The sequence below is a fragment of the Crocodylus siamensis genome, chromosome 1 (genome assembly GCF_052110815.1).
Source record: "Crocodylus siamensis isolate JL-2025a chromosome 1, ASM5211081v1, whole genome shotgun sequence".
Lineage (NCBI taxonomy): Eukaryota > Metazoa > Chordata > Crocodylia > Crocodylidae > Crocodylus > Crocodylus siamensis.
Window position 1 is genome coordinate 254,721,290 of NC_143395.1, and position 13,191 is coordinate 254,734,480.

General features: G+C 39.3%; 1 protein-coding gene across 5 annotated transcripts in view; it reads left to right on the plus strand.

The window, feature by feature from the left end:
- DYRK1A (dual specificity tyrosine phosphorylation regulated kinase 1A) overlaps positions 1 to 13,191 on the plus strand; it is a 131,047-nt gene that overhangs the window by 42,789 nt on the left and 75,067 nt on the right. For 3 of the 5 annotated variants that reach the window (XM_090060702.1, XM_090060691.1, XM_090060681.1), the window contains one exon: positions 2,291 to 2,366. The exons of 1 other annotated variant lie outside the window; for it this stretch is intronic. In XM_090060702.1, coding sequence (XP_089916828.1) covers positions 2,357 to 2,366 — 10 coding nt within the window. In that variant the 5' untranslated portion in view covers positions 2,291 to 2,356. Of the gene's footprint in view, positions 1 to 2,290; positions 2,367 to 12,650; positions 12,789 to 13,191 lie in introns of those variants that run through there. One more of the 5 variants, XM_090060720.1, reaches the window with a different exon arrangement.

Consider the following 13,191-nt stretch of genomic DNA (forward strand, 5'->3'; position numbering starts at 1 on the left):
AAATTTGTCTATGATAAATCAAAAATATGTGAATACCCACACTTACAATTCAAAGGGGTCTGCACCTCCATTCAAAATTTTTTAGGGGTCTGTAAATGTAAAAAGTTTGACAAACACTCTGCTGGACCATGCTCTGTAATATTGGTGTCATACTTTTTCAGAACATGATGACCATTGCTCAGTATTACATCATATTTTAGCTTCATTTAATTCAACTAGGTATCCTGCTAACTTTTATGTAAGTGTTTATATAAGGCAGGTTTCTTCACTGAATTGTCAATAAAATCACCAGTATATTTTCATTTAGACATATGGCCAGTTTTCTATACAATGCATGGGGGAGAAGTGAGTGTCTCAACGTGATTTATAACAGTATGGCAGGACATGGGTTTTGGGGGGGGAGTAGAAATGTACTTAATCTTGCTAAGATATAATACCACAGAGGTTTGAAATACCACTTCTTGAGGACCAGATCAGGATTCATAGCCTGCAACCCTCTCCTGGAGTGATTTACCTATATTGGCCCTTTTGGAAACAGATGTCTTTTGCTCTTATTTTTAAAAAACATGTAGTGGTAGCAATATTCATTTTTTTATGATTGCCTAATGATTAGTGCTTGCCAAGGAAGTGGGGGAATAGGGTCCAGTGCTTTCCTCGCCATTAGAAAGTATGATCCCATAACTCCCCATTCTATGGAGAGCAGTCTAACAGGTAGATAGAAGTGTAAAACTTTACCTTTACCTTCTGCTGAAGGTGTGTTACTGTTTAGAAGATGGTGTCACAGAGCACAAAAAGGGGAATGACTTAGTTAGCTCACTGATTGGGGTTTCCATCTGGGAGAGAGGAGTCTAGGCAGGACTGCTTGCTTTAACGACTGTTTCTGATTTTATCTAATAACCGTTTTATATAAAAGCCAATTGATATCTGTATTTCATATGAAAAGTGGGTGCTCTTTCCTATGTTCTGGAATGAAAGTAGCCATAGTGATTGCATTTTGTGCTGAACTCGCTTCTGCTGTCGCTTGGGCATCCTCAGAGAGTGCCTAGTGGATTAAATTTGTTAAGGTACTTGGGTACAGAGGTGTCTAGTTAGTGGATTCTTAGCAGCCTTACACATGAGATTAAGTGCTGAACTGCACCTGTTCTGGGTACCACAGCAAATTGCCAAGTGTTTAAGGAGCTTCCTGGCAAATATTTAGGCACGTAAAAGGTTTGGGTTGTAGGTTTGAAGATTATACTCATAAGTTTGGGCACCCAAGTTAAATAGTTTAAGTTTGGGAAAACAAATAGTTATTGTTTGTGGTTTGTATTTCAGGAATGGTTTGAATAGTGATCTAGTTTCCCCCAAGGGATGCAGAGTAGCATAGAGAAACTTGCATCCCCAAATATGAATAACGGAAAATGCAAATTTTGCAAAACAATTAAATATCCAATTAGTTAACTAAGAAGAATTGTTCCCTAAAATACAGCGTTTTTACTAAGTATCTTCATATTCTATTTCAGTTGTATAGTATTTAGAATTTTATTTTGAAGTATATGTGAAGCATGAAGCCATTTTGGTTTGTTTTTTTTTAAATAAAATGAAAAGGTCGTGTCCAGTGTTTTTCTTTGTAGCCACTTCTTGCTGTTTTTTATTATTGCCAGAGCTTTGTCATGAACAACTCGCCTTTTCTTTCGGTTTGATTTTGTAATGAAACTATGTTTCTAATTTTGGGAATATATTAATATTTGGGAGTGAAAGAATAAATTCAACATCATGCAAAATCAAGCAAAAGATGGACTGCATCACAAGTCTGTTTTCATTCATGTATGTTTCTATGTCTGTTCTTTTATAAGGATTGCTTAAAATCATATTCGACATTATTTGTTTTATAATATTTTAGGTATCTACAACATAATATCCAAAGATATTTAAGATCTTTTCAAGCTGGATATATATTGGTATCTTTGTTTTGGGGACCTGAGGCATGAATTAGCTAAAGGCCTAATTTTAAAAAATTGGCACTGACAGACTTGCACACAGACTCACACAATTTGTGATTGATGATTGTGAGCAGAAAACAGGTCTTTGGACTTTTGGGTGTATCGTGTAACAATTGAACAATTCTACTTCCTATTAAAAAGTTCCATCTCTTTTCTAGTTGTGTGTATATTGATAGTATTTGCAGCCCAATGCCACACAAAAGAGTGTTTCCTTCCCTAAAGATAGGAAGTAATATTTTAAAATTATCAGGATAGCAATATATTGTGTTCTTGACTCTTGTTCTAAAATAGTCTTTTTCATTTTACAGTGTTGTTTGCTGCTGGACTCTTCCCCCCACACCCCCACAGGATGATATGAGACTTGAAAGAAGACGATGCATACAGGTGATCTTCGTTTTGAAAATACATAGAGGAAGAAAGATCTATATACATGTGTTCCTTCTACTGTGTTCGCATTTGTTTATCTTAACCTCACAAACTGCATCATTCAAACCATCATAAATGTTACAACACAGTAGAAAACATGGAAGCCATTTGGATTTTTGAAGCTTCAGGAAGGATGCTGTGAAATTGTGTAGCAGGAAAACAGTTTTCTTGAGTGTAAATAGATTCTTTTCTAGTTGTCTCTCACAAGATGGTCCAGGCAGTCAGAGTGCTGAAAGAGGATACTGCTCTGAGTTATCTAAGCCTTCCTTTTATTCTATTTCCAATTACAAATTTTCCATTAGTAACTAAATAACACTTAGTATATAATTTACAGTTTTAAAATACTACATGGTTTTTTTTTATTTAAACAGTTATTGGTTTGATTGAAACTGATTTCATCAAGGAAACAGTCAACAGTATTTCAACCTTATCTCACATTAACAGATTTAAGCATTGTATGGGGTTTTGCAAAAGGTGATGATCTAACAGTGATTTTTTGTAATAACTAAACATTCTTCAAGTTAGTGCTTTTCTAAAAGAGTACTTGGACATACCAAAATGAGCATGATTGCTTCTATTGATTAAGAGCAGGTTATTTCCAAATATACTTGTAAATTGTTGTCTTGGGAGTATGGCTAATAAATTGTCATAAAGAGCGATGGTAGTCCACAGAGCTTCAGTGGACTTGAAGCTCTATAAAATGGTAATTGTAGAGTAGATAGCTGAATGTCTTGTTTCTGCAAAGGTTTATAATCTATTGCTCATATTTCCAGGCTTATAAATGTGAAAAATACAAAACAAGGTGGGTCTTTATTATTTGTTTGTTCCACTTTAAAACCCACACATGCTTAATTAAGACAGAAAGGATAGTTGGGTTTATGAATGCATGCAGATGATTTCCTGATTGACAGTCCTTGGTTCCATCAGTCATTCATGCATAAACAGCTTTACAGGGTGTATTTCCATGGAAGGAGTTGGATTAACTCCAAGATGCTGTAAATTTATATATTTTTCTCTCCAAATCAAGCCCTTTCATTCTATTTAAATATCTGAAAAGTTGCATGGTGATGGTTAAAGTAACATTTGAGCTAAATGGCTGTAAATGTTTTTATAAATTGTTCATCTAAAGGTGATATTCATTTACTTTAAAATATCTTTGCAGTATATTATTTAGCATCTCTACATTGGCTCTATTAATGTACCCTAAAATTACTGGATGTCTGTGGAACAGGCAGCTGATCTGGTTGCAGACTAAGATTATTCGTTGTTGATTTGTTAATTTTATCTGATTGTTAACATTCAAAATATGACATGGAGTTAAATATTGAGAGAAAAAAGTTTTAAAGTTTTTAAAAGTACTCACTCTACAACTAAAAGGGTTGAGTTTGATGCCAAATATTGCTTTATAATGTAAGATGCTGTTGAGGGGATGAGAACTATGTTGTTTGATTTGATCTAATTTGAAGTCAGTTTATGCTCAACTATTTATAGTTTTTGGTCAAGGCTTTTGTTCGTTACCATTGAACTTATGGTTTATAAGATTAAACTTTTATCCAAGCTTTAAAAATCAGAAATTACTCATTTTAAAACCATATCTACCAAAGCCCAAACTCTTGGTTTTTGGGAGAGGTTCTAGATTGTAGAGTTCAGGATTTTGAGGTATCATGAAATAGGAGTATAGAGAATAATATAAATTTCCAATAAGAAAGGTAACTTGAAAGAAAAGGTTTGTATTTTGGGATTGATAATTATAGCACACCATATGAATGCCATGCGTTGAAGAATGCCCCTTTTTAACTTTCTGTAAACCTAGCGTATACTGTAATGAATCTGCTGAGCAGTGGTATGTCAACAAAGGCTGTGATTTAATCTGTTGATAGTACAGCTGCTGATGCCTGTCTCAAGTTTGAAGTGGAGGGTGAGAGCTCAGCCAGGAATAGGAAGATTTTGTGGCAGTTGAGGACATTTGGAAAGCTGAAGGGATAGCATCAAGGGCAGCAGTTCCTGATGGCTTTTCACAGTGATTGAGCTGGGGTTTTTAGAAATGCTGGTGCATTGGATGTATTTTGGTTTAAGTTTTATAGTGCAATAAACAATCTATAATAGGCCACAGTAACCAACGGCTTTTAGGTCTTATCTGTCCCAAGGAACCGTGGCTTCAACAGTGGGAGCCTATGCCTGTGCTACATCATGCTGTGGTCAGGCAGCAGGGGAGCTCCGCCCAGGCCAAACCACAGCTGAGCAGTAAAGAGAAGCAGTGGAAGACGCCTGGGTCTTGTTGCTGGCCCATGTCAGACAGGAGGTTGAACATTCTGGGCCCCTGCTTGAAAATGTTGCTGACCCCTGATCTATAAAGTAGAAGTGTAGTGGTGCACGCTGAATAATGTAGAGGAGTTGAATGGTAAGCAGGTTTTCGCTTCTGTAAAGCCCACAACAGTAGATTCGTAAACAGGAAAGGAGGTATTTTTAAGTTACATTTATGTGAAGTTGTATCTTTGTAAAACAAGATTGGCAGGTCACTTTATTCTGTGAATTGCTTGATTCTTTCTAACACTCATTAGATTTATGGATTTGTCAGTTAATATGGCCTTGTTTAGATCATTAAAAAGAATCCTTTGGAAAACTAATAAGGGATATGGATTTAGTTTTTAGGATGTACAGTTTTGATTTCTTGGGTATATTAAGCTTGAAAGCAATTCTGTTCAATTTTTTTTTGTGAGGGAGGAACATTGGGACTATGCATCATTCTGCTGCTGTTAGTACTGTGGTATCTCTCAGATCAGGGAGTAGCATACAAGCTCAAAGTGGGCGTGCCTACCCACATGCTTTAATGTGCAGTAGATTATTTTACTGAGCATTAAAGTGTCATGTAAAAAACCATGGCATTACTCTAATGGACAGTAAAATAGTCTACTACACATTAAATGTCACTAAAAACTGAGCAAATAACTACTGCGCACTCGCTCAGTGTACTGCACGTTAATTTCGTACCTCACATTGGAGATATTAAACTTAATGCGCTTTAATTTTACTTTAAAAAGCCACATAAATAGTTCAAAAAGATCAAAGTAGACAAGGTATCATATTTACATTTATATTTATATTACAATGAAGTGTATAATAATACTATACAATACAATATGATGTTAAATTCCTGAATGTCTTGTGAAAATATTTTGAGTATACCATAACCAGAGGATTGATAAATGTTGAAAACTGGAGCATGTTGAGCAGTTGTATATACAATTTAAAAGATTTTCAAACTTTTAATATCATAGTGTCATAATACTTTACTTTATTTTCAGAATATTTTTCCTCTATAGTAGAGGGAAAAAGCTTCAATAATGCTACTTCTGACACTATAATAAAACAGTGATGGAATATAATACGTCAGGAGAGTTTTACTGTTTTATTCTTCAAATTTGTGACATCTATTATAATTATTTCATAGATTTCATAGATTTCATAGACATTAGGGCTGGAAGGGACCTCGGGAGATCATCGAGTCCAGCCCCCTGCCCAAAGGGCAGGAAGTCAGCTGGGGTCATAGGATCCCAGCAAGATAAGCATCCAATTTACTCTTGAAGGTGTTCAATGTAGGTGCTTGAACCACCTCCGCTGGCAGACTGTTCCAGACCTTGGGGGCTCAGACAGTAAAGAAATTCTTCCTTATGTCCAGCCTGAAACAGTCTTGCAGGAGTTTGTGACCGTTCGACCTCGTCATCCCTTGGGGCGCTCTGGTGAACAGACGTTCCCCCAGATCCTGGTGGTCGCCCCTGATAAACTTATAGGTGGCCATCAGATCACCCCTGAGCCTGCGCTTTTCCAGGCTAAAGAGTCCCATGGCTCTCAGCCTGTCACATCGTAAGATCTGTTTTCCTGACCTCTGATCATGCTCATGGCTCTCCTCTGGACTCTCTCAAGCTTCTCCACATCCTTTTTGAATTGTGGAGCCCAAAACTGGACGCAGTACTCCACGAAGGCCGAGTACAAGGGGAGAATGACGTCCCGGGATTTGCTTGAGAAGCATCTATGGATAGAGGCACAACAGAAGCCTTCTGGGAAATAATTAATACAATGGCGGAATTATATATTTGTTAAATATGCTTTTGGTTTTATATAATAGTAAAACTAAAATGGCAGTGGATCATACCTCTTACAGATGACTTTGAGATACAGTATTTAAACCGTCAGCTTTCTTAAAGTGGTTTTTATATAGAAAATATAGAAAGAAATTGTTGTGCTATATTATGAACAGAAAGATCTGATATTGCTGTTTCACTTTGTGTAATTTATTTCTTATCTCGGTATACTGGAGCTGCTTTCTGTGTCATTAGTTATTAAAAGCTACTCTAATATTTATTAAGAATTTCTAATATTTAATAGATATTCACTGATGCTTCTCTTTTCCACATTTAAATAATTTTCTTTTATTGAAATAATAAATACTAGGACATTCATATTATTACATAGAACCAATGGTCCTGCCTCTACACTTGCCTGTGTAGAGTTCCATTTTTAAAAGTATGCAAGTTCTAAATAAAGTTAGATATAAGGCTAACTTTGGCACTAAACAAGAAACCTCTCTAAGGAAGTAAATATTGGATCCACATGCTGATTTGATACTAGCATGATAAGCTACTTCTGTTTGTTTTTTAGTTTTGGTTGTTGGCTCTTTTGTTCCACTCTAAATGTATTTTATTTAGTCTTTTTTTTTTTTAACATCTGTGTGGAAAACTGGTACTGGCATTGCTTGTGCTGTTGCAAGTCTGGGTAGGATGGATTACCTCCCTAGGAAAGAGCCAACCTTGGATGAAAGGGAAACTCATTGGCAATGTTAGCTATAGATAATGAACATTATGATTTTTTTCTCTTGCGGGTAGATTGCTCCCCATTCTTCAGGGGATAGATACAGGAAAAAAGTAAAGTCTTATGTCTGTAGTGGAAAGAAGGAATTAGATATATACTGAAAATAAATCCGCTACTCAAGGGAAGAGGAAGTCATGACAGTTGCCTATCAATAGTGAAGCAGCAACCTGCTTGAATATGGCAGAGAGATTGTCAGGTTTTCAGAACTTGTGAACTTAATGACTTGTGGTGATGGGGAGGGAGCAAGGCACAAGCAGGTCCCACTTACCCCACCCCCTGTTCCTGTCTGTGCCTGCTCCCTCCCTCATCACTGGGGCCTTGATTTGCGCCCTACCCCAGCCCACCAATGGCAGTGAGAGAGGGAGTGGTGCTGGGGGAGGGGCAGACCCTATACAGCTGGGGCAGGGCACAGGATGGTTCTGCAAGCAGCTCATCTGGGGCCACCCAATGCGGGAAGGGAGTGGCAGCTCCTGCTGCTGCATGTACGCCGGGAGGGCATGGGGATCTGCACATGGAATAAGGATGGGCTGGGGCTGGGGTTGGGGTTGGGCTCTTCCTGGCAGGGAGGTTTGTCCTGAGCATAGCGTGGCCCAACGGCGGCAGTGCTGGGAGGTGGGTTTGGGGGGGCTACAGTGACTTTTAGAGTGGCTGCAGCCCTCGTGTAACCTCCCTCCCAGCTCTGCTGCCACACCCACCCTGCATGCAGCCTGGCCCCAGCCCACAGCAGCAGTCCACCTTCACTTTGCACAGATCTGGGGGTACACACTCCCCGTGCCTCCTGGGCAGGAGCCACAGCCCCCCCAGATGAGCTGCTCGTGGCCCAGTCCCACACCCTGCCCTGGCTGTACAGCACCTGCCCCAGCCTTAGCCCTATTCCCTTCCTTACCATTGCGCATGCGTCCCTCCCCACCCCCGCTGCAGCTGCCCACGGCTGAGCTGTCTTGCAGCCTAGCGCTGCCCTGCGTTTGGAGGGGCTAAGCCCCATTAGCCCTCCCCTTCCGCTGCCTATGGGTGTGCAGTGGAATTACCTTAGATAAAATGTTCTTAGAAATGCATGTAGATTATGTGCATCCAACAGGGGTTTCATTTTTGGTTTACATTCTGCTGTCCTAGCTAATTCTTTTTCCTCATTCTTTTTTGAGGATCACTTTCATAAGGTATTGAAAGATGAGGTAGCACCTCTCTTCTGTATTTGGTAGTGCAGGAGATGGTGTGCTGAAGAGTTTCATTCCTGTTTCTTTTTTCTAAGAACAAAGAATTATACATGTTAATGGTAAACAAAAGTCCAAATTCAGCATTGTGAAACTAATCATAGGAAAATCAAGGTTGGAAGGCACCTCAGGAGATAACCTTAGTCCAGTCCCCTGCTCAAAGCAGGACCACCTCCAACTATGCAATCCCAAATTTCGTTTCATTTTCTTATCAGCATAAAGTACATTGTAGAACCAAAGTGGACTTCTGAGGACACTGGTCACTCAGGTCCGGATCCTCAGAGGTATTTATGTACATAACTCCCATGAAATCATTGATTGTAGGTGCTCAGATAGCTTTGGGAATCTAGGCCTCTGTCTTTTGCAGGTGGAGGTAACTCTCAAATAGAGGTGCATTGATTCATTGGTCCCATATAGGATTGGCACCGATATAAGGAAAATGGATAGTATCGGGGTGAGTGGTGGCGGCGCTAGGAGGACTATGGCAAATTTTGGGGTGGCTGCAGCCCTATCCACCTTGGCTCCTTCCCAGCACCGCCGCTGCCTGCCCCGAGCACAGCCTGACCTAGCCCCCCCCACCAGGAAGACCCCGGTGCTGACCTGACCCCAGCTTGCCCTTGCCTTGCACAGATCCAGGGGGTACGCGCCCCCCATGCCCTCCTGAGATATTTGTAGTGATGGGAACTGCCACCCCCTCTACTACCTGGACAAGGTGACTGCGGCTCTATCGTCTGCTCTGTCCCGGCTGTGCAGCACCTGCTCCTGCCGCAGTCTCACTCCCTTCCTCACCCCTTCCCCCGTAACAGACTTACCAGCTGGACGCTACTCTCCATGCTCCTGGCTACATATCGGAATCAGATTGGTTTTGGACAATATGGCTCTCTAAAAGTCGGCCATTGGTATCGGCCCCCAAATTTTCTGTTGGTGCACCCCCTACTCTCAAACATCTTTTCTGTGAAGGGGAAAATCTGCCTTGGGTTTTGCTTCAGAGGTGACGGAGATTCCAGCTCTTTGTAGAGGCATTTTTGTAGTCTGTTTACATGTGCCTTTCTTTTACAAGTCTGCTACTGAAACTTGCCGGTTTTGGTTCTCACGCCTCCATTTTTTGCTTTCAGATTTAGAATTCAGATTCCCTTAGCCTGGTGGCCTTGCTAGTGGCACGCTGCTTAATTTGAATTTGACTGTTCCAGTGAAATTGAAGACACCATTGTGGAGAAATTGATGTGGAAAAAGTTTTTAAAAAATATCTAGTTATGCTTCTTTTTCATTGTTTTCTATCTTGCACTCTGTTGATATGCCAACTTCAGTATCTTACTGGATATTACTATTTTTAAGGGGCAGTTGTGCTTTCATAACCTCACATGGCGTTTCATTATTTGTGTATCTTGTTTGTGAATCAACATTGTCTTGGAACATGGATCTAGATTCTAATGTATGTGAGGCTGAAGCATGTAAGGAATTGCTTGAACTCAAAACTTATTTGCCATCTAATCATGATGATAGTGTTAGTGGCTGTCATACCACCCAAAATTGTCTGTGTGACCTAATTTTTATTCTTTATGGTGTAACAGGATGTTTACTTTTCCTGAAATGTTTTCCTGACTTGCACCTGGCCCATTCTTCTGTACAGGCGTGTGTTTTTTTCCCTAACTTGTAATCAGGTTCTTAATGGGGAGATTCATAATTTAGATGTTACAAGTTTTGAAGTCAGGCTTTATAAATATGAGATGATGGGTCATCTATCTACTGTATTAAGTAATTGATCCTGTGGAGAACCCAGCTGCTGTGATTAATGAATGCATTAGACTGGTGAAATCATCAAAGGTCTAAGCCAGCTTCTGAGAATAGTAGCCGGTTGCAGGCACCGAAAAAATATTTTGTTCATTTGGACTAGTTCGTTCAAATTGAGAAGTTATGTGGAGTTGAAAAAGCAGGAAAAATTACCTTTTTTTTCACTCTGTATATGAAAACAAAGAGGATTAGAATCATTAATTAGAAGGACATTTTAGGTGATTTAGACTTTCATTTTTTGCCTATTCTATTCTAGGATAAATGGAAACATGTTGGCTATGCTGGGGATGCCCTTTTGTACAAGGATTTAGCTAACACAAATGTTAGCAAAAGTCCTGAGAAGTCTGTATGTGTTTCACCTCTTAGCTGTTGTTAAAACTAGCTTACCTGCATCTAACTAGATTTTTCCACCCAATCTACCTTATTTCTTCAGGGGCTTGAGTAGACTAAACAAAATAACTGACATGGTTTTGAGCCTGAAGCTTCTTGCATGTCTTTGGTCTAGTTAATAAGTTAGTGAGAGAATGCATATGGGTTTAACGTCTGTATTCTAAATGGGTTTGACTTGTATCACAGATGTAGATCGATAAAACTTACTGAAAATTAATAGTAAATTCCCCTTTCTATCTTTGGGATCATATCTTACATGTATTGGGTCAGCACTGAAATACTGTTTTTTATTAATCATTTTTTTTTACCTGAAGCTAAAAACTCTATTCATGGATGGGCGTTATGATACAAGGAGGACAAATTTCACACTTTAGAGCATACCAAAATAGCTCAGAAGAGTGGTAGACCATCACCGTATTTTCATTTAACTACCATGCACTCTTACCATTATCAGCCTTCCTTAGTATCACCTTAGATGAGTGCTTCTCAACAAGTCTGCCAGGGCATCTTTTATAAGGGTCCCTCCCCCTTCCTTCCAGAGAAAATAAACAAGATAAAATCAGGTTTCAGTGAGGAGATAAGTGCAGGCTCTTTCTGACCAGCTGCTCCTCCTCCTTTGATTCACTACTGTACAGGCCCTTCCTTGTCAGCTGCTCCTCTACCTTCCCAGTCTGTCTTCAAGCAGGTAAGCACTATAATAAATACATTTGGTTTTGAAATGGGATGCCATTCAATTTACAGAAGTTTTGCCGGGGTGCCTGGGGTCTAAGAAGGTTGAGAACCACAGTCTTAAATTAAGTCAACGTGAAATGATTGAAATATTTAATTTGTTAAAAGAGTCTAAATATGTGTTGGTGAAATCTCTTTACTTATCAAGGATCATCGTGAGTTTTTAAGAAGGATCATCATGAGTTTTTAAGCATTTTCTAGTAGTTATTTATGATGGTACCTCAATGTATGGAGGGGTAAGAATCTGGTAAAGTAATATCTAATCACTTATATCTTTTATGTGCAACTTACCTGAAATAGAAGTCACTCCCATAACACATGGATTAAATACATTGCTTCTGTTACCTTCAAAGGATATTGTACAAAGTTGAAGTCTGTAAGCAGTCATGGTATCTTTGAAGTGATATGTGTATTGTTTACTGTTTCAAAATGTAGGTGATACTTTAAGACATTAAAGACTTTTGATTGGATATTGAAGTGGTTCTGGCCCATAAAATATGTGGAAAATCAGGATATTCTTGTGCATTTCAAAGTAGGCTAATTTTTGAGAATCTTTTTTGCATACTATTTTTTGTGTTTTGTGGTCTCCAGAATGGGCTAATTGCTCCTGCTCTTTGATTTCAACATGGAATTGCCCAGTCAGCAAACTGAATCAGCACCCCCTGTGGAGAATTAATCTCTCCAAGTTAAAATTTTCAAGCAAGCTGTTCCTGAAATCTGCAGCTGCTGATGCTTTAGTATGGGACAGAAGATATGTTCTGCTTGTGAGTGAGCATAATGTGCTTGTATGTGAGTCTTTTCTGTAGCTTTTGCTATTTTGCCTGTTTGCTACTGCCACCAAAAAGGAGAGGTCTACAAGTAATTTTCTTAGGGTACGTAAAAGACAGCATACTAAATGAGCCACACACGGAGGCTAGTCAGAGACAGAACTAACCGTAGGATTCCTCTGAGTAAACAGTTCCTCGTCATTCATCTTCTACCTGGTTAACTAACTACTGGTTAGTAAAATGCTGCTAAGTTATTTGTCTTCTGCTAGACCTGTTCTGAAAATGAGTTCCTTTTTTCCTTTCTAATCAAAACTATATTGTCACAGAAGAATTTTGCTTCCTGCACCCTGCAGAATCGACACCAGGTATGTCATATTACCTTCTCTTACCTTCTTGTGTCTTTTCTCAGGTGCCAATAGAGCCAAAGGAATAATTTCCCACTTCTCTTCAAACTTAGTTTGAAGCTGTATAAGCTTTCACTGATGTCCTACAATGTGTCTGCTGAATGATTCTTCCTTATCCTTTTTCCAACAACTTCTGTTTGCAAAAATGTTGGAGGCAATAGAAGATGAATACAAGGGAACCATAAAAACGAAGGGTTCTGTACATTCCTTCTGAAAGTGGTAAGTGTTTCCCTTTCAGGGGAAGCACTTTTCTTTCTAAATCCATGAGATAATTTCCAACTTTAAGGCTTTCATACACTAATATTGTTGTCAGCAATCGCTTGATTTGAGGATGATCTCTACACTAGCTCACTGGTAGATGTTGTGCTGACTCAGGTCTTATCCTTGAGCTACAGATCTGTCCACAGAAGTTGCAAGTCCTTTTGCAGTGGAGAGAGTAGGCTGGGATTCCTCTCCTTTTCCTGCCTCTGCTCTCTTCTCTGTTTTGAGGGCAAGATGTTTTACCTAGCAGGGGCCTTCTCCAGAGTCCTCATTGGCCTCACAGATCTCCACACAGGAGGTGATTTTTTTCTCAACAGCTGAAGTAATACTGCAGATATCTTTCTAGAGATACAGAGTTTAA